Here is a 21,100-nt window from a genome sequence, read left to right as displayed (position 1 = left end):
CAGCAGGCAGGCATCTCTGACCTGTCGGTTTTGGTGTCTTTATATAAAGGTTTGGGGCACCTGGGTGGCTTAGTCGGTTAGGCGTCCGACTTTCGCTTAGGTCATGATCTCGCGGTTCGTGGGTTCGAGCCCCGCGTCGGGCTCTGTGCTGACTGCCAGCTCAGAGCCTGGAGCCTGTTTCAGTCTGTGAGTCCCTCTCTCTCTGACCCTCCCCTGCTCATGCTGTCTCTCTCTCTCTCTCTCCTAGAAATAAATAAAAACATTTAAAGAAATTAAAAAAAAATAAAGGTTCAACCACAATATGAGGTCAATGAAAGGAGTTTCTTTACAACAGAAGATCTTTTGAGATAACAATTGCTGAATTATTCCAATCATAGTGACCTTATAATAGAATGCTCTTAGTGGAAAATAGGATAACACATATGCTAAGTTGTATATAGATAGGCTAACAGGATGCCCTCATTGAGAAACAAGATATAGTTTAAGTTGCATATAGATAAGCCACGACCAAGAAAATAATAACACGGTGCTCTTACTGAAAAACAAGATAACATATAGGTTTAAGTTGTGTATAGATATTTCCAACATGAGCCAGCAGTGGCAGAAAGAGATATCAGTTGCCGCTCTTACTGAGAAACAGGATAACATGAGTGAGCAGTGCAGAAAGAGACATCAGCCTTCTTTCCCCATGGCAGGAGCTGCGCAAATATTGCCGCTCTTTGGTGTGACTGCCATCCAGAGAGGCTGGTGCGGCTCCCGGCATACTTAGTTTCCTTAGCATCTGCTTGAGTGTTGTCAATTTTGCTGGTGCTGCTGGAGCTCCCTTATCCGGACCTCAGGCATGGCCCTGGACAATGACAAAGTGACTCTCCGTGCTGTGCTCAGAATGTCCCAGATCCAGCTGGTGTACTTTAGCCTCTCAGCCTTCCTTCCCAGGAGCCACTTGTATGTGTCTTATGAATACACTTCTGCATTCTATGCAATCAGTTCTCCATTTGTGCTGCGGCCACCGTCCACCCACAGGTACCAGTAGCTGCCTTTATCAGGGACAGATGCCTCCCAAACACCCAGTCCTCTGCCTTGTGAGTGAGAGCTCCGATGTGTCAGCACAGTAAATACACTTTTTCTTATTGATCAGTGTGTAAAGCATCAAACAAAACATTGTCTCTATGTTAGACAAGGCTGTCAATGGGAGAACGAGGTCTGGGGGAGGCTGTCCTGAATCTCGATCTCTGCCACAGTGATTTCTTTGGTGAAGAAGAGAAAGGAGTTCAAGGAAATCACTCTGCCCCAGGACAAAGCCAGATAGATTTCTGAGATGTCTGGGTGGGTTTCAGTATTACTCACCTCACTTATGGGGCAAGACACATGTGCTGAAGTCTGCTGCCAGTGAGCTGTGATTCACCACCTGGTGGAACAAGGCACTGCTGCTATTTCTTTTTTTTAATTGCTAATTATGAAATATTTCACACATCTGAAAATACAAAAAAAACAATAAGATACCTATAAATCTACAACCAAGATTTAAGAGATGTAACCTTGTGCTAACACCATTGCTACATGTTTGTGTGTATGTTTGTTTGGTTTGGTTTTTGGAACTAAAAGATTACAAGTTGACCTCGAACTCATCCTTTCCCCATTCTTCTCTCCCTCTGTCCCCCTAGAGATAATTGCTATTCTAAATTTGGTGGTGTATCAACCTCCAATTAAAACATTTCTAAAAATTATACATGGTGTATCCATGTATAGCGTGTGTGTGTGTGTGTGTGTGTGTGTGTGTGTATGTGAATTAGCAGTTTAAGTTAGAAAATACAAGTGGTATAAAGTTTGCCATTAATTTTTTCCATTCAACATTATGTGTCTGAGATTTATCTGTGTTAATACACATTATTCTTACAAGTTATTTTGACTTCTCTGTAGTATTTCATAATGAAACAAGATCATATTTTTATTTACTTAATCCACTGCTAAGGGAGGGTTAGGGTGTTTCTTTCTTTCTTTAATCATTATAAACAGTGTTGCAAGAGCATCTTTGTCAACATCTCTCTTTGTGTATCTGTGTGAGTCGTTTTCTAGAGCCGTGGTTCTCAAAGTGTGGTTCTAGGAACCTGGGAAGCTATTAGAAATGCAAAATCTTCAGTCCTACCCGACTTACTAACTCCAAAACTCTGGGGCTAGGGCCCAGCAATCTATTTTGTTTTGTTTATTTATTTGTTTCTTTTTACAACTTCGTAACAAAGTTTTGGGTATATATCCAAAGTAAATGAAATCACGGTCTCAAGGAGATATCTGCATCTCCATGTTCAATACAACATTGCTCATAAGAGCCATAGCTGGAAACAAATGTCTGCAGACGCAGGTAACTATAATATAGTTACACAGATTATACACACAAATACACACACAATGGAAGGGGAGAAAAAAAACAGAAGGCAAGCTTGTCATTTGTGACAACGTTAAGAACTTGGAGGACATTATGCTAAGTGAAATTTCAAAGCCAGACACAGAAAGTCAAATACTGCATGGTCTATTTTTGTTAACATTTGAAATTAAAAATAAAAAAAAACCCCACCTTTGTCTAAGTAAGTATAGCTGACACACAGTGTTGCATTAATTTCTGCATTCTCTCTCTTACATGTGAAATCTAAAGAAGCTGAACTCATAAAAGTAGAGAATAGAAAGATGGTTGTCAGAGACTAGGGGTATGTGAGAAATGGGGAGCTATTGGTCAAAGGATACAAAGTTTCAGTTATAGGGGATGAGTACATTTTGGAGATCTAATGTACAGTGTGGTGATGATAGTTAATAATACTGTATTGTATTTTTGGGAAATTTTCTAAGAGGATAAATCTTAAATTAAATCTCCCCAGCATATGGAAACCAACTTGACAATAAACTATATTAAAAAAAATATTCCCAGCATGCATGCATGCACATGCATCACCCCTCACATCTCCAAAAACACATCTCAAAGGTAACTCAGTAGAGGTGATGAATATGTCATTTAGCTGGATTGTGGTGATCCTTCCACAATGTATGTGTATGTATATAAAAGCATCAGGTTGTATGCCCAGCAGTCTGTTTTCACGTTCAAATTTGTGCAGTGCCAACCAAATACTGCCAATAAATGTGTATGATGTGCAGATTGACCAAATACTGCCAATAAATGTGTATGATGACATCTTGCTATTGTAGCTTGCAGTTTTCTTATTCCTAGTGAAATTAAGCCTTTAAAGAACATTTTGATTGGTCATTTGGGTTTCTTATCTGTAAACTCAAGTCAATAATTATGGAATGCCCATGATGACTTAAAACTGTCCTTGGATGTCAGGAGAGGGGAGTGAAAGAAACTAAGATCTGCCCTTAGGGAGCTTACTTTGCGATGGGGAGACAAGCAGTAAAAAGAGTCAGACAAACATGACTATGTCAAGTGGTAAGTGCTAAGAAGCAAAATAAAGCTGGGTGCTGTAGCCCGTGTCCCCCAAATCCTATGTTGAAATCCTAGCTCACATTGTGATAGTATTGGGAAGTGGGGCCTTTGGGAACTGATTAGTCCTGAGGCTAGAGCCCTCGTGAATGGGGTTGGAGCTCTTATAAACAGAGACCTCAGAGGGCTCCCTCACCACTCCTGCCACGAGAATACAGCTGTCTGTGAAGCAAGGAGCAGGCCCTCATTAAACACTGAATGTGCAGGAGCCTTGATCTTGGGCTTCGCAGCCTCTCAACTGTGGCAGATAGATTTCTATTGTTTATAAGCTGCCCAGTCTTTGGCAACCTGCTATAGCGGCCTGGATGGACTAAGACACTGGACAAGGGGACAGAGAGGGATGGAGGATGAAGCCTGTCAGATAGGGTGGTCAGGGCACTGAATGTCGGAGGAAGAAAAACAGGGTTTAGTCTATTACATTGAAATTTACTACTGACTCACTTGGATTTATTTTTAAAATCTTATTTTGTGCTTGTTATTAATCATGATTTATTTCTTAGCTTATTGTTTTCCCCTTTCCTGAGATCTATCAGATTGATCTTGTTTTCTTTGTTGATGCTTATCAACTTTTAAATGTGCAGACATGGTGCTAATTTTAACTAATCTCTCTCTTCTTGAATATAAAACAAGGTGCAAAGAAGTTTTGAGTTATGTTTTTTATTTTTTAAGTTCTGCCTTGTTTTTTAAAAAAATTTTTTAGGGGCGCCTGGGTGGCTCAGTCAGTTAAGTGTCTGACTTCGGCTCAGGTCGTGATCTCGCGGTTTGTGGGTTTGAGCCCCGTGTGTTGGGCTCTGTGCTGACAGCTAGCTCAGAGCCTGGAGCCTGTTTCAGATTCTGTGTCTTCCTTTCTCTCTGACCCTCCCCTGCTCACACGGTCTCTCTCTCTCTCAGAAATAAATAAAACATTAAAAAAATAAAAATAAATACACAGATAAAATTTAACGTTTATTTATTTTTGAGAGAGAGAGACAGACAGACAGACAATGAGTGGGGAGGGGCAGAGAAGGAGACACAGAATCTGAAGCAGGATCCAGGCTCTGAGCTGTCAGCACAGAGCCTGATGCGGGGCCCAAACCCACGAACCATGAAATTATGACCTGAGCCAAAGTCAGATGCTTAACTGACTGAGCCACCCAGGCACTACTAATTTTGCCTTGTTTTTGCACTCTGAAATTTGGTCATTGTTACTATTATTTTTAGATTTTCCTGTATGTTTACTGGTTTCTTTGCTTCCAATACTCTTTGCACTTTCTTCCTTCTTTCTGGTTTTAATTTCTTGTTTTCTGAAATACATTCTTTAGTACTTCTTACGGAACTTGTAAATGATTAAGTTCTCTCAGTTTCTGTCTGAGAATGTCTCTTCTTAGTGGTCCCTCCTGAATGATGGTTTAGGTCAGTGTGGAGTTCCAGATGGGTGGCTATTTTCCTTTGGCGTTTTCAAGATGTTATACCACTGTCCTTTGGATTTTGTTGCTGACGCTGAAAAGCATATTGCCAATCTAAGTGTGGTTCATGTTGGTAATCCTCTTATTCCCTCCCCCTTCTTTGTTTCTAAGATTGCTTCTTGTCTTGAAGTGTTGTGTGGCTAAACTATATTATGTCTAGGATGGGTCTGGTTTTGTTTCCCTAATTAGGATTGATGTGCTTTTTGAATTGATTTGTGCTTTTCAATACCAGAGGATTATTCTCAGCCATTGGTATTGTTTGAGTATTTCTTCTGTCCTATTCAATTTTCCACTTCTGAATTCCTTTTTAAAAGATACCTTTACTGAGTATAATTCATATTATGTAAGACATAATTCATATGCCACAAAATTCCCCTATATGAAGTTTACAATTCAATGGTTTTCAGTGTAGTTATAGAGATGTATAACCATTATTACAATTTAAGAACATTTCATTACCTCAAACAGACATCATGTATCCATTACCCAGTGGTCATTCCCTAGGACCCCCCACCTCAAATTAGGCAACTACGATGGCATCTATAGTTGCCAAGCTTAGGTATTGCATATGAAAGGAATCATACAATCTGTGGTATTTTTGGACTGGCTTCTTTTACACAGCATAATGTTTTAAATTTAGAGACCAATAAAAGTTCAGCTTTTTAAAAAATCTTGCTGTGACAATGAGCATACTTTTTTTTTTTCTTTTTCTAGTTCATGTTTTCACTGAGGGTACAGTCTTTTTGAGGGATATGGTCTTTTCCTGTGGTCTGAGCTCCAACTCTCTCATATAGACTGAAGGTCTTGTCCTCTGTCCCTCATTTCTAATTTGCTGTTTTTCAACCTAGACTCTTTTCACAAACTCTCTGTGTGACCTTGAGGAGGTCAATTCCTCTTTCAGGTCAACGTTTTCACATTTGTAACCTAGTTGGGTGAGATGACCCCTTGAATCCTTGATGGCTCTAAGATTCTAGGCTTTATCTGAATCAGACATGATTTCCAGAAGAGAAATTTCACCATCCTTTACTTGTGTGGGAAGTCCATTCTTAAGGTGTGGCTCAGTGTGAGACGATCCTAATACATGATCTCAGACTATGGACTGGCAGTCAATTGGCAAAAGATTTTTCCAGGGGTTGTTCCTCTTTTTTTTTTTTTTTTTTTTTTTATTTCTAGGAGAGAGAGAGACAGCATGAGCAGGGGAGGGTCAGAGAGAGAGGGAGTCACAGACTGAAACAGNGCTCAGAATATTTTGGGAGGATTCCAGTTTGAGAATTGTATTCAGATTCAAAGGCTCCCTTTCTGAGTATTTTCTTTCTTTTTTTTTTTTTAAGATAATTGTTTTTTCTTTTTTTATATATATTTTTTTATTTATTTCTAGGAGAGAGAGAGAGAGACAGCGTGAGCAGGGGAGGGTCAGAGAGAGAGGGAGTCACAGACTGAAACAGGCTCCAGGCCCTGAGCTGGCTGTCAGCACAGAGCCCGACGCGGGGCCCGAACCCACGAACCGCGAGATCATGACCTAAGCGAAAGTCAGACGCTTAACCGACTAAGCCACCCAGGCACCCCCAGGGGTTGTTCCTCTTGGCATTCTCTTTGCCTGAAGCTCATACCCACACCTCAGTCACTTTATGAACTGCAGGTTGTTTGATACCATAGGAAGCTTGGTGTCCTTTCCTCACTTCCTAGTAGCTCCCCTTCAGAATTGGCAAGGTCAGCAGTTATCACAAGGGTGACAGTGCCAATCATGACAAAGCCTTTATTTCCAGAACAACAAGCTCAAGTGTAATTTAGTGATTATATTGGAATAGGAGACTTATTCGGGTCTTTTTACAACTCTTTACTTCTTTAGAGCACTTATAATAATTTCCTTTTGGATTTTTTAATGTAAATTTTATTCCTTTTGCTTGTGTAGGAGGAATAGAAATGTTTTCAAAAATTTTGGAGAGAATAAAAAGTACGGAGAAGGGCGGGGGAAGCATTCATAATCCTACCATTTAAAAGCATCTAGTGTCATCATTATAAGTGTGATTCTTTTTATCTCTCAATCGTCCTCATTGTTAAAATCATATAATTTTTAATTTTGTTATGACTATGTGTGTGTACTTTGCTTTGGGTAAATATATTGTTGTTGAGTAGGGTCACTATTTGTGGTTCAAAGTTGTTCCAACTGATGGGATATAATTATATCTAAGTTGTTCCAAACTATTGGAATAAAATCATCAATTTAGAAATAATGATTGAAATCAGAATGGCAATAAGGAACCTTAGTATCACTGAATTCTATCATTTCCATATTCACCTTTTATTCTTCTTCAATATGGCATATCTATGGGTAAAAAGTGGGTTTTTTCTGTTTTTTTTTTTCTTTTTGTCTTTGATATCTGCTCCTAAGTAGTTGACATATCATATTGGTTGTGAAATTATTCAACATTTCCGCAGTCTGCTGATGGGGGGTGGGAATGCAGTGGTAAATAGCAGATTTGGCTTCTAATTATATGATCCTAAGTAAGCCATTTCTCCATTCTGAGCTTCAGTTTCCTCATTTATAGAATGAGAGGCTTGGATAAGATGATGATGATGATCCCTGATATCACTCTTGTTCCAAGATTTTCTCCCTCTCTGGCAATTTTAGCATTTGGAATTTACATTAGGAAGTAGAAGGGAGGAACAGAAGAGCCAAAATCAAACCTGACTGTTTTTGGATCTGCAGCTGTATTTGAATCTTGGACTCTTGCTGTGAGCATCTGTCTCTGTCTTCTGTTAGAACAACAGTAAGGGGCCCTTCTCCTCCCCAGACAATGCATCTAGGCACACAACTGAATTCTTTCCTCATAGCTTCTCTTTAAGATACCAAATAAGTCTCATCTCATGCCTTGAAAAAAAGCAGAAATTGTGTTATATGCATGGGCATTTCTGATTGCTTGTGCTTCTTGGGTAGATGTTCCTAAATCACCAACTATTATGACTCATCAAATTCAAACAAGCTTGACATCTTTAAACTACTTAAAGCACACTCTAATTATTGTAGAAAGTCTATATTTGTAAGACCAAAGCTCACAAGCTTTATAATCAGGTGTACAAACTGACTGTGGCAGGACTTCTTTAAACAATGGACATCTCAACTCTTGGTATTTAAAATCTCAATTGCCCAAAGTTCAGTGTGGAGGTTACTTCAAGAACACAGGTACTGTATACAGTAAGCACACCTATGTGACCATGGAAAGGTCCTGGCAACTTGTTGGTCAATGTATCCAAGACCCTCTCCATGGTTCTGATCTTATAGGGTCCCTTTGCCACTCTTGATTTGACACTTTTGATCTTCACCACCACTTTGAAGCTCTCCTCCCTAGCCTTCTCTGATGCCATGAACTGGCTCTCTTCATTTTCTCTCACCATTTCTCCATTTCTTTCTGATTCTTTTTCCTTCTCCTGCTCTTTGGTTGGAGAATCCTCAAACTTTGGTCCTTAGACCCTTGTTGTTCTTCTCCTTGTTCTTCTCCCTTGGCTCATTTTTCCAGCTCTCATATCAGCACTAGGATCATAACAGCCATGAATTCTAGCTCTGCTACTCCAAGGACCTTATGAACATTTTCCTGTATAGATTCCACCATTCCTTCAAATGTAGCTGATCAAGAATGAAACTATTATCACTGTTCTCCTTAGGACCTTCAATGGCTTCCCATTGACCTCCTGATGAAGCATAAGCTCCTCGAGGAGGTATACAAGGTACTTCATATGAAAGTCTTTTCATGCCTTCAAGGAACTCAAATAGAGAGAGAGAGAAGCATGTAAGTCATGACAATGCCATGTGATCAAGGTGAGATGAGAGCTTACAGAGGAGGAAGAAATAATCTGTCAGAAGAAGTTAGGGAAAGAGCTAGGTCATTTATATTTAAGCAGCATGAGATAATGGGAAGAATTTACTTCTCCTCCACCCTCATCTATCACTCCCTGACTTACATGGTGCATATTGAGCTTCTCTTGGTTCCTCTGTTGCAGAACTTCCCAACCTTACTGAGGTGAGTGAGTTGGAAGGGTCCATGGTACTGATGCTCTGAATCCTTGGGGTGGTTGATCAAGGCAGCCCAGTTACTGCCCCAGTGAACCATAAAGTGTTATCATTTCCTATATAAGCTTTTGTGTGAAAAATGGGAAGCATGCCCAGATACAATGTACACTTCCTCCAGAAAGCCTTCTAGACCTCCACTCAGTCTGGTAAGGTCCCTTGGTGCACATTCCTATAGCCACTGGGGCTTGCGCTGTAGCAGATGTATCCTGCACCTGGCTGGTGTGCATTCTCCACCAGGTTGAAGGTTTGCCTCTCTTGCTCACTGTTGCATCTACAGTGCCTGGCTCTGTTCTTGGCACATGAAGGGCTCAGTTAAATGTCTGTTAAAGGAAGTGGGATAGCTCATCCTTGATGAGCAAAACAGTCTGTATTTCTCCCAAATACTTCACTTGCCAAATTTTGGTTTCATTCTTGATTCTCTCCCATATCTCACCTTTCTAAATGCTGGTTAAAAAAAATTTCTTCTTTGAAAATGATTCTTACATCATTTCTTCTTTTATACTTCCTCTGCAGACACCTAAACTCAGCCCCTCCTCACTGCTGGCCTGCACTACTGGGATCACCTCCTTGCTGGCCCCTCTGCCTCCAGCCTTACCTTCATTTTGCTAAAACAGATAAATGTTTGCTAAAAATTTCCTATAGCATCTCCCTTCAGGACAGTCTAAGCTCCTTAGCTTTGCCATAGAGAACTCTACCATATGGCCTTGGCCTCTCCATACAGCTTTGTTTTCTACAACCTCCCTACACACCTCTTCTATCCCAGCCACTAGTCTCACTGACCATGTCTTAGGCTCTCTTGCCTGTTGTGTGTGCACACCATTCTTCAACCTGCAAGGCCCATGTTTCTCCTCTGTGTCTAAGAAGCCTTACGCCCCAGTACATATATGGTCCTGTGAACTTCCCATCCTGGTGGTGCCCTCTTTCCCATTTCCTCAATCTCTCACTTATCACTTACCATCTCCTGCCTTACATTATTCTATGTTCATTCCTCATCCACTCAACACACATCCACTGAGTGTCTACTGAGTTCCATGCCCTTATTGCTGAGGATTCAGGGGATTAGACTCTGCTCCTGCCTTCAGGGAACTCAGATACTGAGATATATGAGAACAGAAGTTGTGCACTGCCATGCTTAAAGTGAGATGAGAGCTCACAGAGGAGGAATAAATTATCTGTCTGCAAAAGTTAGGGAAGGAGATAGTTCATCTGTATTTAAGCATCGTGGGGTGATGAACAGAGATCATTGTTCTCTGTGTTGGAATCCTGGCTTCACAACATATTACCTCCTACCCTCTATGCCTCCATTGACCCATCTGTAAAATAAGAATAATATCATGTACCTTGAACGGTCATGGTGAGGCATGAATGAGATCATGTTTGTGAAAAGGCTCTAGCACCAAGGTTAGCCTGCACAGGTGCTCAACAAGTTTGAGCTCCTTCTGACAACTTGGGTCTACCTTCTATTCCTAACAGTGCCCTGGACATACTGTCTTCCTGGTGACTGTTATTTGGTTGATTAACATTATCATAGAAATTTCTGCCATATCAGGAAACAGAGCCACTGGGAGCCAGGCTGTTGTAACTATTCCAGAAGGGATCCATTCGCCTTTCTGAGAACCATGAATCTGGCATTTGGCATTTGGAAATTTGACCCGGCAAAAGGTACACAGGCAAGAACTGTGATTTCCCATCTTAGCAAGAAGAGTCGGGGGCTCACCAAGGAGTCAGGGCCATCAAGCCAGGAGGCAAAGCAGCAATAGTGTCCCTGGACCTGCCACACCCCACTAATGAAGCCCAAGGCATTCATGAGTCCAGCTCTTTGAAGCCACTCTATGAAGCTCATACTTCATTGAAGCACAGCACGGCAGAGGAGTCCTGACTTAGCGAGAAGCCCAAGTAAAGTCTTTTATGAGGTGAGGGACTCTTCTGAGGAAACATAACAAACCAGGGGGAAGGGCTTTTGACAATGACCAAATGAGTAAGAAAAAAAGAGCTGCCTTCCATGTCCACACCCTCTGTGGAAGGGGTATAAATGCTCCGCAGGGGAAGGAGACCCACAGCGCTGTGGCTTGGAGAACTTGGACTCTGTGTTCAGCCAGGCGTCTTGCTCCCTCCAGCACCATGCCTTACAACTGCTGCCTTCCCAACCTGAGCTGCCGCTCCACCTGCTCCTCTCGGCCCTGCGTGCCCCCCAGCTGCCACACCTGCACCCTGCCCGGGGCCTGCAACATCCCCGCCAATGTGGGCATCTGCGGCTGGTTCTGCGAGGGCTCCTTCAATGGCAGCGAGAAGGAGACCATGCAGTTCCTGAACGACCGCCTGGCCAGCTACCTGGAGAAGGTGCGCCAGCTGGAGCGGGAGAACGCGGAGCTGGAGAGCCGCATCCGGGAGTGGTGCCAGCAGCAGGTGCCCTTCGTGTGCCCCAGCTACCAGTCCTACTTCCGGACCATTGAGGAGCTCCAACAGAAGGTGAGGGGGTGGGCACCACACGGCCTCCAGCCAGAAGTTGTAGAGAGAGAGAATCTGAGGTCTGATTAAGAAATGATACCAGTTCTCAGTTGATGTCCGGCTTTTCCATGTTGTTTTCTTTTCTTTCTTTCTTTCTTTTTTTTTTTTAAATGTTTTATTTCTAGGAGAGAGAGAGAGACAGCGTGAGCAGGGGAGGGTCAGAGAGAGAGGGAGTCACAGACCGAAAGAGGCTCCAGGCTTTGAGCTGGCAGTCAGCACAGAGCCCGACGAGGGGCTCGAACCCACGAACCGCGAGATCGTGACCTAAGCGAAAGTCGGACGCTTAACCGACTAAGCCACCCAGGGGCCCCCATTTTGTTTTCTTGAGGGCCTATTTAATAGGAGGCCCAAGACTGTTAGGTCCGGATATTTGCATAGTGCAAGTCTATATGAAGGTAGCTGCACTTTGCATAAATAAGCTGTAATTAAAAGCTGCCTCCAAATGCTTCCGTGCATTTGCCAAGCTCCAGATTTATTACCCTGAGGTAAGAGAAAAGCAGGAGCCCAAGAAAGAAGCTGAGGAAGCAGAAACTTTTGTAAGAATTGGACCATTTTCTCTCTCCCTCATTTGGACTTTTGACTACTCTGACTTCTTGCTGCTGTCTTCTTCTGGGTACTTAATTATCCTAATTATTTTCCTGACCTGGATGTTTCTGGACTTCTCCTAGCGTTCTGTGTCCAGTGAAGGCATAACATGGTTAGCTAAAATCAGAAAGAGTGGGAACCTCCCCTAGGAGGAAATAGTGCTAAGCCGTCCAGGATGTCTGGGAGGATATGGCTGCTTCCCTGACCCAGTCCCTCCAATGCCCAGTTACATATTCATTTTCCCCACTGGACTGGATGTTTCTTGAGGGTGGGATCCAGCGTTGACTCATTTTTGTATCTTTGGTTCCTAGAACAATGCCAGATTTATGGAGGGTTTTAAAAATAAATGTTAAGGGCACCTAGGTGGCTCAGTCAGTTGAGTGTCCGACTTTGGCTCAGGTCATGATCTCATGGCTTGTGAGTTTGAGCCCTGCGTCAGGGCTCTCTGCTGTCAGCACAGATCCTGCTTCAGATCCTCTGTCCCCTCCTCTCTGTTCCTCCCTGACTTGTGTTCTCTCTCTCTCTCCATCTAAAAAAAATGTTAGTTATTATTATTATCAGCCTCTCAGTATTGCTTATTAGAAAAGAAAAGGATTACTTAGCTACTAATACTTTTCTCACACATTTCAGTATTTTTTTAAATTTGATTTTTCAAATATTTACTTAGCACCTATTGGGCATGGACAGCATGTAATAATCTTATATAAGATCCAGTGTGATTTCTCATTCTGTTCCTTCCATGTAAGTGAATTAGCAGGAATTGCTGTTGGTTAAAAATAACCAAGCTCATCCTAGATTGTTTTGGGTCTTCTAGATCTTGTGCAGCAAGGCAGAGAATGCCAGGCTGGTGGTGCAGATTGACAATGCCAAGCTGGCCTCAGATGACTTCAGAACCAAGTGAGTGGACAAGTGGGGTGTCTTCTCTCTTCTCTTTCCCCTTAGCCTGTCTTCAATACTGACAAAGCTTTTCCCCTAGACATTTCCCCCAGGATCCACAGAGCCACTGCCCAGCAGAGCTCAGAGCTCTCATCTCCAGATTCAGACCCCTCCTCCTCTGCAAGGTGACATCCCTCCAATCTAGGATAGAAGTCCCCCCGCGCCATTGCTCTACTATGCACAGAATGTAATTGGGAGAATGTGAGAAGTGTATTAATTTTGGAAATCTCACCGTTTATGGACTTTTAGCCCCACTAAATCTATAGGCTCTTTATTAATGAAAAAAAAGGGAAAAAAATTTACCAGAGCATTTTCCTCTAGGAGCTACTGCTCAGTGTTAAAAACCTGAATGAGAGAGAAGCCAATAGAAACCATAAGCCCCAAATTTCCAGTTATCTGACAGACTGAACCAAATACAGTCAGGACCAGGCCTGTTCTCACCCAGGGGTTCCCTAATGCCCTGTACCACAGGTATGAGACAGAGCTGGGCTTGCGGCAGCTGGTGGAGTCGGACATCAACGGCCTGCGCAGGATCCTGGACGAGCTGACCCTGTGCAAGGCTGACCTGGAGGCCCAGGTGGAGTCCCTGAAGGAGGAGCTGCTGAGCCTCAAGCAGAACCATGAGCAGGTGAGGTTCCCCAAAGAGCAACAGGCTGAAACTCGCCAAGGCCTGTTTCTAACTGCTGTGGGGTATGGGAGAGGCTCGACTCGCTGAGGAATCTGTCCTCCAAACAAAAAGGGATTTGTAGAGAATGAGCAATTGAAAACCTGTGACATGAGAGTAGGCTGTTTCTGCCAGAGGTAGGAGTGAGAGTGAAGGAAGTTGGCAAGCCTAGTAATGAGGAAAGACCAGCAATCAGGCAGTGCACACAACCTCCTCCGATCCCAGGCTGGTGAACACGGGGCTGCAGAGATCTTGTGTCCCAGTTCCCCATTAAGCAACTGCAGAGGCCAGGATGGCCACCCAGCAGAGAGAGGCCTCAGCTGGAAACACAGCCTCCTTTCCTCCTTTGCCTCCAGAGCTTTCTCTGCTAGTCAGTGTTGTTTGGAGGAAACGATGAGCAAAATGTTCACTGTCACTTCTTGGTCAGTTGCATGATAAAAAAGACATTTTTGTGCAAACCTTAAATACCAGAACAATATAAATAGTGATGGTTAATATTAATCAAGAGCTTATTGTGTGCCAAACATTGTGCCAAGTGTTTTAGAACTCCAGAGGTCATTCTCATTTTATACATGGAGAGCTTGAGGCTCCTAGAAGCTCCTGAAAGTTACATAGTAAGTGGTAGAGATGGCCCTCAACTCAAGCCTGATATCCACCTAAGCCCAAGTACCAAGCTATGTTGGCTCTGTGAAGAGATAGCAGGGAAATGAATGGATACTTATTTCCTTCATCAGAATCTAGGTTGATAGAACTGACAAATCACCAGTTAGGTATATTCCACCCCTGATGGCAGATTTTGAAGTAAGCATTCTTTATTTCCTCTTTAGCAGGACTCTATCCTTTTTATTATCCATGGTTAAGAATCAAACCTAAGAGGCTGTGTGGTATATGAACAAAAACACTGACCTGGCAGCTTGGGGTCCTTAGTGTACATGGTGGTCTCTCACATCTCAGCTTGGAGGCTGAATCGCTGCTTTAAATGAGGAGGTGTACCCTGAATATAGGGGTGGAAAGAGGTCCTAGATGTGAAAGCACTTTGCAAAGTGGCATACACATATTATATACTGATTTCAGAACCCAGTTATGAGAGGATCTGATGGCACAGAGCTGCTGAAAGCTGAAGAATGATCACAAGCTGACCTGCTCTCTTAGAAGAGCACCAGAACCCTTTGTGATTCTTTCTACCTTCCCCTTTCTCCCTCAGGAAGTCAACACCTTGCGCTGCCAGCTTGGAGACCGCCTCAATGTGGAGGTGGACGCGGCCCCCACCGTGGACCTGAACCGTGTGCTCAATGAGACCAGGAGTCAGTATGAGGCTCTGGTGGAGACCAACCGCAGGGACGTGGAGGAATGGTTCACCACCCAGGTGGGCATCTCAGCACTCAGCCGCCCGGGACCCTCGGCCTCTTGGGGCCCTTGAGGTAGGGTCTGACCCTGTCTTGTCCCCTGTGCCGTTTCAGACCGAGGAGCTGAACAAGCAGGTGGTGTCCAGCGCAGAGCAGCTGCAGTCCTGCCAGGCAGAGATCATCGAGCTGAGACGCACGGTCAACGCCCTGGAGATTGAGCTGCAGGCCCAGCACAACCTGGTGGGTGTTGTTCAGGGTTGCCCACCCTCTCCTTACCTCGTGAAGCCTGTGACTTCTCTGGAACTCCATGGAGATGTCCCTTGAGAAGCAGCTCTGTGACATTCTGTATGTTCCCCACACAGAGGGACTCCCTGGAGAACACGCTGATGGAGACCGAGGCGCGCTACAGCTCCCAGCTGGCCCAGGTGCAGTGCATGATCACCAACGTGGAGTCCCAGCTGGCTGAGATCAGTAGTGACCTGGAGCGGCAGAACCAGGAGTACCAGGTGCTGCTGGACATCAAGGCCCGGCTGGAATGTGAGATCAACACGTACCGGGGCCTGCTGGAGAGCGAGGATTGCAAGTGAGTGGGAAGCTAGTACTATTTCCCTTGGGGGTGCATGAGGTTGTTGTGGGAATGAGAAATCATCTTGATGGAAACAAATTTACAGTTTCAAGCTTTTGGTTGGAGGCAGTCTGAGGAAGTGCTATATTCTTACACAAAGTGCATTTAATATCATCCTATCTCTTCAGCTCATTTCCCTCTAATTTGTCCCCATGGCTTTCCATCTCCAGGCTCCCCTGCAACCCATGTGCCACAACCAATGCATGTGACAAATCCATTGGGCCTTGCGTCACCAATCCTTGTGTCCAACGTGCTCGGTGCGGGCCTTGCAACACCTTTGTGTGCTAAAGGCCCTGGTGCCAGCAGGAGAAGGGCTCCAAAGTCACATCTCAACTCTACTTTATGCAAGCATCTCCTGGGGTGACCACAGTTTGGACAAAGTGTCCAACTCTACCTTCTACTGAATTGCCTGGCTTGATCTTTTAGAAAGCAAAGTCTGTACCAGCTCATTCCATCTTCTGAGCACATAGAGAAATCTACAACAAGATCGTGCAATGTCTATTATCCCAATGACATACTTGTGTAACAAGTTATGCTTGAACAAATACTTATCTAAATGGGATTTCAAGATAATTACATGAAAGGATGATATAGTTGATGGGCAGGCTACAAAACTGAACACAATTGGAAAAAAATCTTCCTTGTCACTCTTGGTCTTTGGAGATACTACAGTAAGAGTCCCTTATTCCTAATAAACTCTTATTCTGGCATAAACCTAATAATTGTCCTTTTATTCAATCATTCGCCAGTTGGGTGTCTTATATCAATAAAAAGTGACTGGTGTTCTCTCATCAGATAAAGGGGTCATGTGACTTTCTTCAAAGGAAAAGTCTCCAGACATCACCCACCTGTTGGTGTGAATTTTGGGTATGGGTAGGTGATGGGGAAAAAATGGTGAATCCACATGTCAGTAACTACAAACATTTTCTGTCTAACTCTTCAGAGGGAATACCACAAAAATGGGACATCAGGAGGAAGTAAATCTCAAGAGGAAGGCTATACCTCTTGGCAACATGAAAATACTATAACCTAGAAAAAAACTAGAGAAAATATAATCAGCCAACAATTATCTTCCTTGGTTTATATCTTTGCATATTGGAGAGGTTTTCTTGATAGCCATTCAAATCAAGTTATCATGATTTTTATGCCTACAGATTTTATAATAACCATTAAAATATGGAGAAATACATTGTACTTAGGTCCAGACTATCAACTCAGTGTATTATAAATTATCAAACCACAGTGTTATAAAAAGACTTATTTTCAGGGCTCTTGGGTGGCTCAGTTGGTTAAGTCCATTTTGGGCTCCATGCTGGGCATGAGGCCTATTTGGAAAAAAAAGACTTATTTTCAATCACATTCCTTTCATTATTGTTAATGTTAATATTACTTTTCATATTATTCAATTGTGGTATTTTTGGGAGGGTGAATGTTATACCCATTTAATAATAACAAAAATATAATGGCAAAAGTTTTATCACAGATTACATATTCTTTAAAAATGTTTATTAAGGGGGACCTGGGTAGCTCAATCTGACTCTTGATTTTGGCTCAGGTCATGATCTCACAGTTCATGAGCTTGAGCCCCGCACTGGGCTCTGCACTGACAGTGAGGAGACTGCTTGAGATTCTTTCTCTTCCTCTCTCTGCCTCTCACTTCCCCCCAGAATAAATAAATAAACTCGAAAAAAATTATTAGTAGCATACAGTGTAAGTTTTGTAACATGCATAATATTTTGTGGAATATTTGCATATAATAAAATACATGAAAATAGTACATAAGGAAAGCAAACACATTGTAGGTATGTGCTCAGCATTTTTCTGATAGCAGTGTAAGATGAAATATTGTGAAATCCAGCAAATTAGTGGACCCTGAAACTCCCAGACATCCTGTGCTCTGTACAGACAGAGATATGTCATTTCAATCCTACCTAAAGTTGTGGGTGGAAATTCTTTGGAATGTCTCATGTGTGATTAAAGAGTTGAAACTAAGACCATTTTGTTTCTATCAAAAAGACTTCCTTTTGGAAGTGAGGGAACAGCCTGAGATTTACACACGTATACTTTTTTGACATATAAATTCACCCAAGATATCTACCTTGTGTGAAATTGTGTGTCTGAAGCACTGGGTGGATGCCATGGTTCCCTCTTCCAAGGTTGTTCTAGATCAGGATGGAGCAAGTGCCTACAAGTCACCCCAATGGAGTCCCAGATTCACAGAGAGGCTCGGGGATTCATTCTTCCCCCTAACTGACTCTTTTTTCCTACAGAGGCTGCCTGGTTCCCAGGCAGATGCCCCCCAGTAAGACTGCGGTCAAGACCCCAGGCTTCCCCAAGGAGTCTGGAAGGCATGGAAAAGCTGAGACTTCACTTGAGCTTGACACCACTTGCTGCAGCTCCTGTGACTCTCCTGTCCCCAGGTTCTTCCTGTCCTTTGTTCCTAGTTCACACTATACTCAAATCTGACTCTGCTTCTTACCCTTGGGCAAGTCCCTCCGCTTCTCCAAGATTCATGTCTCCCCACAGGGCTCCCAGATGCAATTTAGAAAATGTGAACTCAGAGTAAGTGCAAAACCATCTGCAAAGTGCTGTCGAGGTAAATGGTTATTTCCTGACACATCCGACTCCATTGCTTTCAACTGTTGATCCAGTGGCCACAATATTCAGTTGAAGAAAGTGACTCTGGAACTATAGTTTGTGGATTAGATCCCTGCTCTGCTCTTTAATAGCAGTTTGACCTTGCAAATAACGTCAACACGATGCTCCTCAGTTTCCTCATCTTTAAGATGGTGGTGATAATAGTGTGTTTTCACAGGATGATTGTAAGGGTGGATGGAGTAAGTACACAGAAGCACAGGGGAGTGTGCCTAGAAGAAGTAATCTGGGCTGTTGTGAGTCACAGAGTGGCCTCCCTTGGGGTGCAGACAGGAAGAGGTGGTCTCAGGTAGTGCTCGAGGAATACTTTTGGGCCCCAGGCAGAAACTGCACAGTGCATAAAAAATAGCAGGTGAAGATTCATCATGCTGGATGTTAAGATACTTGTGGTTTTTGTTTGCATGTTATATTTTTAAAAAAATTTTAATGTTTATTTATTATTGAGACAGAGAAACAGAGCACGAGGGGGGGAAGAGCAGAGAGAGAGGGAGACACAGAATCTGAAACAGGCTCCAGGCTCTTAGCTGTCAACACAGAGCCTGATGCAGGGCTCCAACCACAAACTGCGAGATCATAACCCAAGCTGAAGTCAGACGCCCAACCGACTAAGTCACCCAGGTGGAGATTTAAAAAAAAAAAAAAAAGTGTGCCTTTTTAAAAAAAGTGTGCCTGAGTATTAGAAAAACTCTTGGGAGGTCTTCAGACTTTCAAAAGCTATGGAAGTGTTGGGGAAGTCAAAGCCTATATCTCTTAAAAGAAAAGGGAAGTCCAGCTAATAGCTAGGGTAAAATTGAAGAGAAAATTGCACTAAGGTATTATAAATCTATCTTATGTACATGTATACACATACCATATACATACATACACCTTGTATGTGTACCCACATATATAAACTGTATGCATATACGTATACATATGTATTATATAATTACATATTAATATACATTACATATAATACATTTAATATAAATACATAACTAATAATATATTCCTCTATTCTGTATATATTTATTTATTTAGTATTGCTTTTTTAAAGCTTTATTTATTTTGAGAGAGAGAGAGATAGCACTTATGCATGAGTTTGAAGGGAGAGAGAGAAAAGAGAGAGAGAGAGAGAGAGAGAGAGAGAGAGAGAGACTCCCAAGCAGGCTCCACACTGTCAGTGTGAAGCCCGATGGATGGCTCCAACTTACAAGTCATGAGATCATGACCTGAGCCAAAACCAAGAGTCAGATGCTTAGCCAACTGAGCCACCCAGGCATCCCTAACCTATTATATATTTAGACACACACACAAGATGTAGGTAGAAAACATGAGAGCACAGCAGAGGGTAGAGGATCCAGTGGCCATGAGAAGTGACCAGATCTACTAGGCTGGATGGGTGGGGAGTGCCTGGGATTCACCTTCCACTTTCTGTCCTTTCCTTCACACTCCAGAACCCTGGTACTGCTCCATCACCTTGTGAGGTGGGCAAGGGCTCTATCTACACTGGAGTGTGCCTTGCCTGCTGAGTCGCCAGAGGTGACAGTGCACTTCAGATGGTGGAGGGTTATAGCTGGTTTATTCTGTATTTCAGTGAGCCCTGGAGCTTCAGTTCCAACCGTTTTTATTTATATGCAGCTGGGATTGTCTTTCTGTAATATTATCGCATTCAGTGATGTCCCCACTTACCAATGTTAACAAAGAACACAAACAACAATCAAATGAAGAAATCCAAGGCCAAACCAGTATAAGAGTACTCTCTTGTTTTCCAACAAGATTCCTACTTAAAATTTTTTAAAAAAATTTGTTTTTGAGAGAGAGGCCACGAGTGGGAGAGGGGCAGAGACAGAAGGGGACAGGGAATTCCCAAGCAGGCTCCATGCTGTCAGTCAGCACAGAGCCCAACAGGGCTCAAACCCATCAACGATGAGATCATGACCTGAGCCGAAATCAAGAGTTGGACATCCAACTGACTGAGCCACCCAGGCTCCCCTGATTCCCAATTTTCTATTTTTTTTAATGTTTATTTTTGAGAGAGAGAGAGAGAGAGAGAGAGAGCCAGCAGGGGAGGGACAGGGAAAGAGAGAGTGAGAGACAGAGGATCCAAAGTGGGGTCTGTGCTGACAGCAGAGAGCTCAATGCAGGGCTTGAACTTATGATCCGTGAGATCATGACTTGAGCCAAAGTCAAATGCTTAACTGACTGAGCCACCCAGGTGCCCCTCCCACTTTTCTAAGTCAGTGGTTGGAATGAAGAGGTATCAGGAAGAAGAACTCTTATAGAGATCAGAACATCAGTCTATGAGAAACATGGGGTAAGGCAAAAGCCAGAGTGGGACTAGAGCTTTTATCCCAAACTCACAGACCACATACTTAGGTGTGGCAGCGAGTTCCAGGGGAAAATACCAAAAACCTTGATTCAGGGTGTGCATACCTGAGGACAGCTGGGGAGACAGGCCCTCAACACCTGCTCAGCTGCCTTCCCACCTGGGTGTCTCTGGGCCAGGCTCCCTGCTGTGTTGGGGCTGCTGTGAAGAGCAGTGCCTCTGAAAGACTCTGGTCACATGCTACTGCACTTGTCCTCAAGGAGCAGACTCCTCTGAGAGCCTACACCCCTTTCCACTAGAGGACCCCATTCTTTACTTGACTTCAGCAGATAAGAATCAGTAGATAATAGTTATATCAACTTTAAATATGATTAACATGGTTACAATACAGATCTCAATTAAAATAATGTAGAAAGTCACATTATCATTAACAATGGGTGTCTGCTGCTTGCTTAGAATAAGAAAAGAAATA

The 21,100-nt window shown here is 43.1% G+C and overlaps 1 protein-coding gene across 1 annotated transcript; it reads left to right on the top strand.

Moving 5' to 3' along the window:
- Positions 1-11,103: 11,103 nt before the first annotated feature.
- On the top strand, positions 11,104-15,953 carry LOC120248404 (keratin, type I cuticular Ha3-I). Its single transcript, XM_039256743.1, has 7 exons — positions 11,104-11,470; positions 12,909-12,991; positions 13,502-13,658; positions 14,899-15,060; positions 15,155-15,280; positions 15,403-15,623; positions 15,836-15,953. Exons 1-7 carry the CDS (start codon positions 11,123-11,125, stop codon positions 15,951-15,953), a joined length of 1,215 nt encoding a protein of 404 aa, XP_039112674.1. The 5' UTR covers positions 11,104-11,122.
- The last annotated feature ends 5,147 nt before the right edge of the window (positions 15,954-21,100 follow it).

This window comes from Hyaena hyaena, unplaced genomic scaffold (genome assembly GCF_003009895.1).
Source record: "Hyaena hyaena isolate Hyena2069 unplaced genomic scaffold, ASM300989v1 scaffold_589, whole genome shotgun sequence".
Taxonomy (NCBI): Eukaryota; Metazoa; Chordata; class Mammalia; order Carnivora; family Hyaenidae; genus Hyaena; species Hyaena hyaena.
This window is presented reverse-complemented; position numbering and strand designations above follow the sequence as displayed.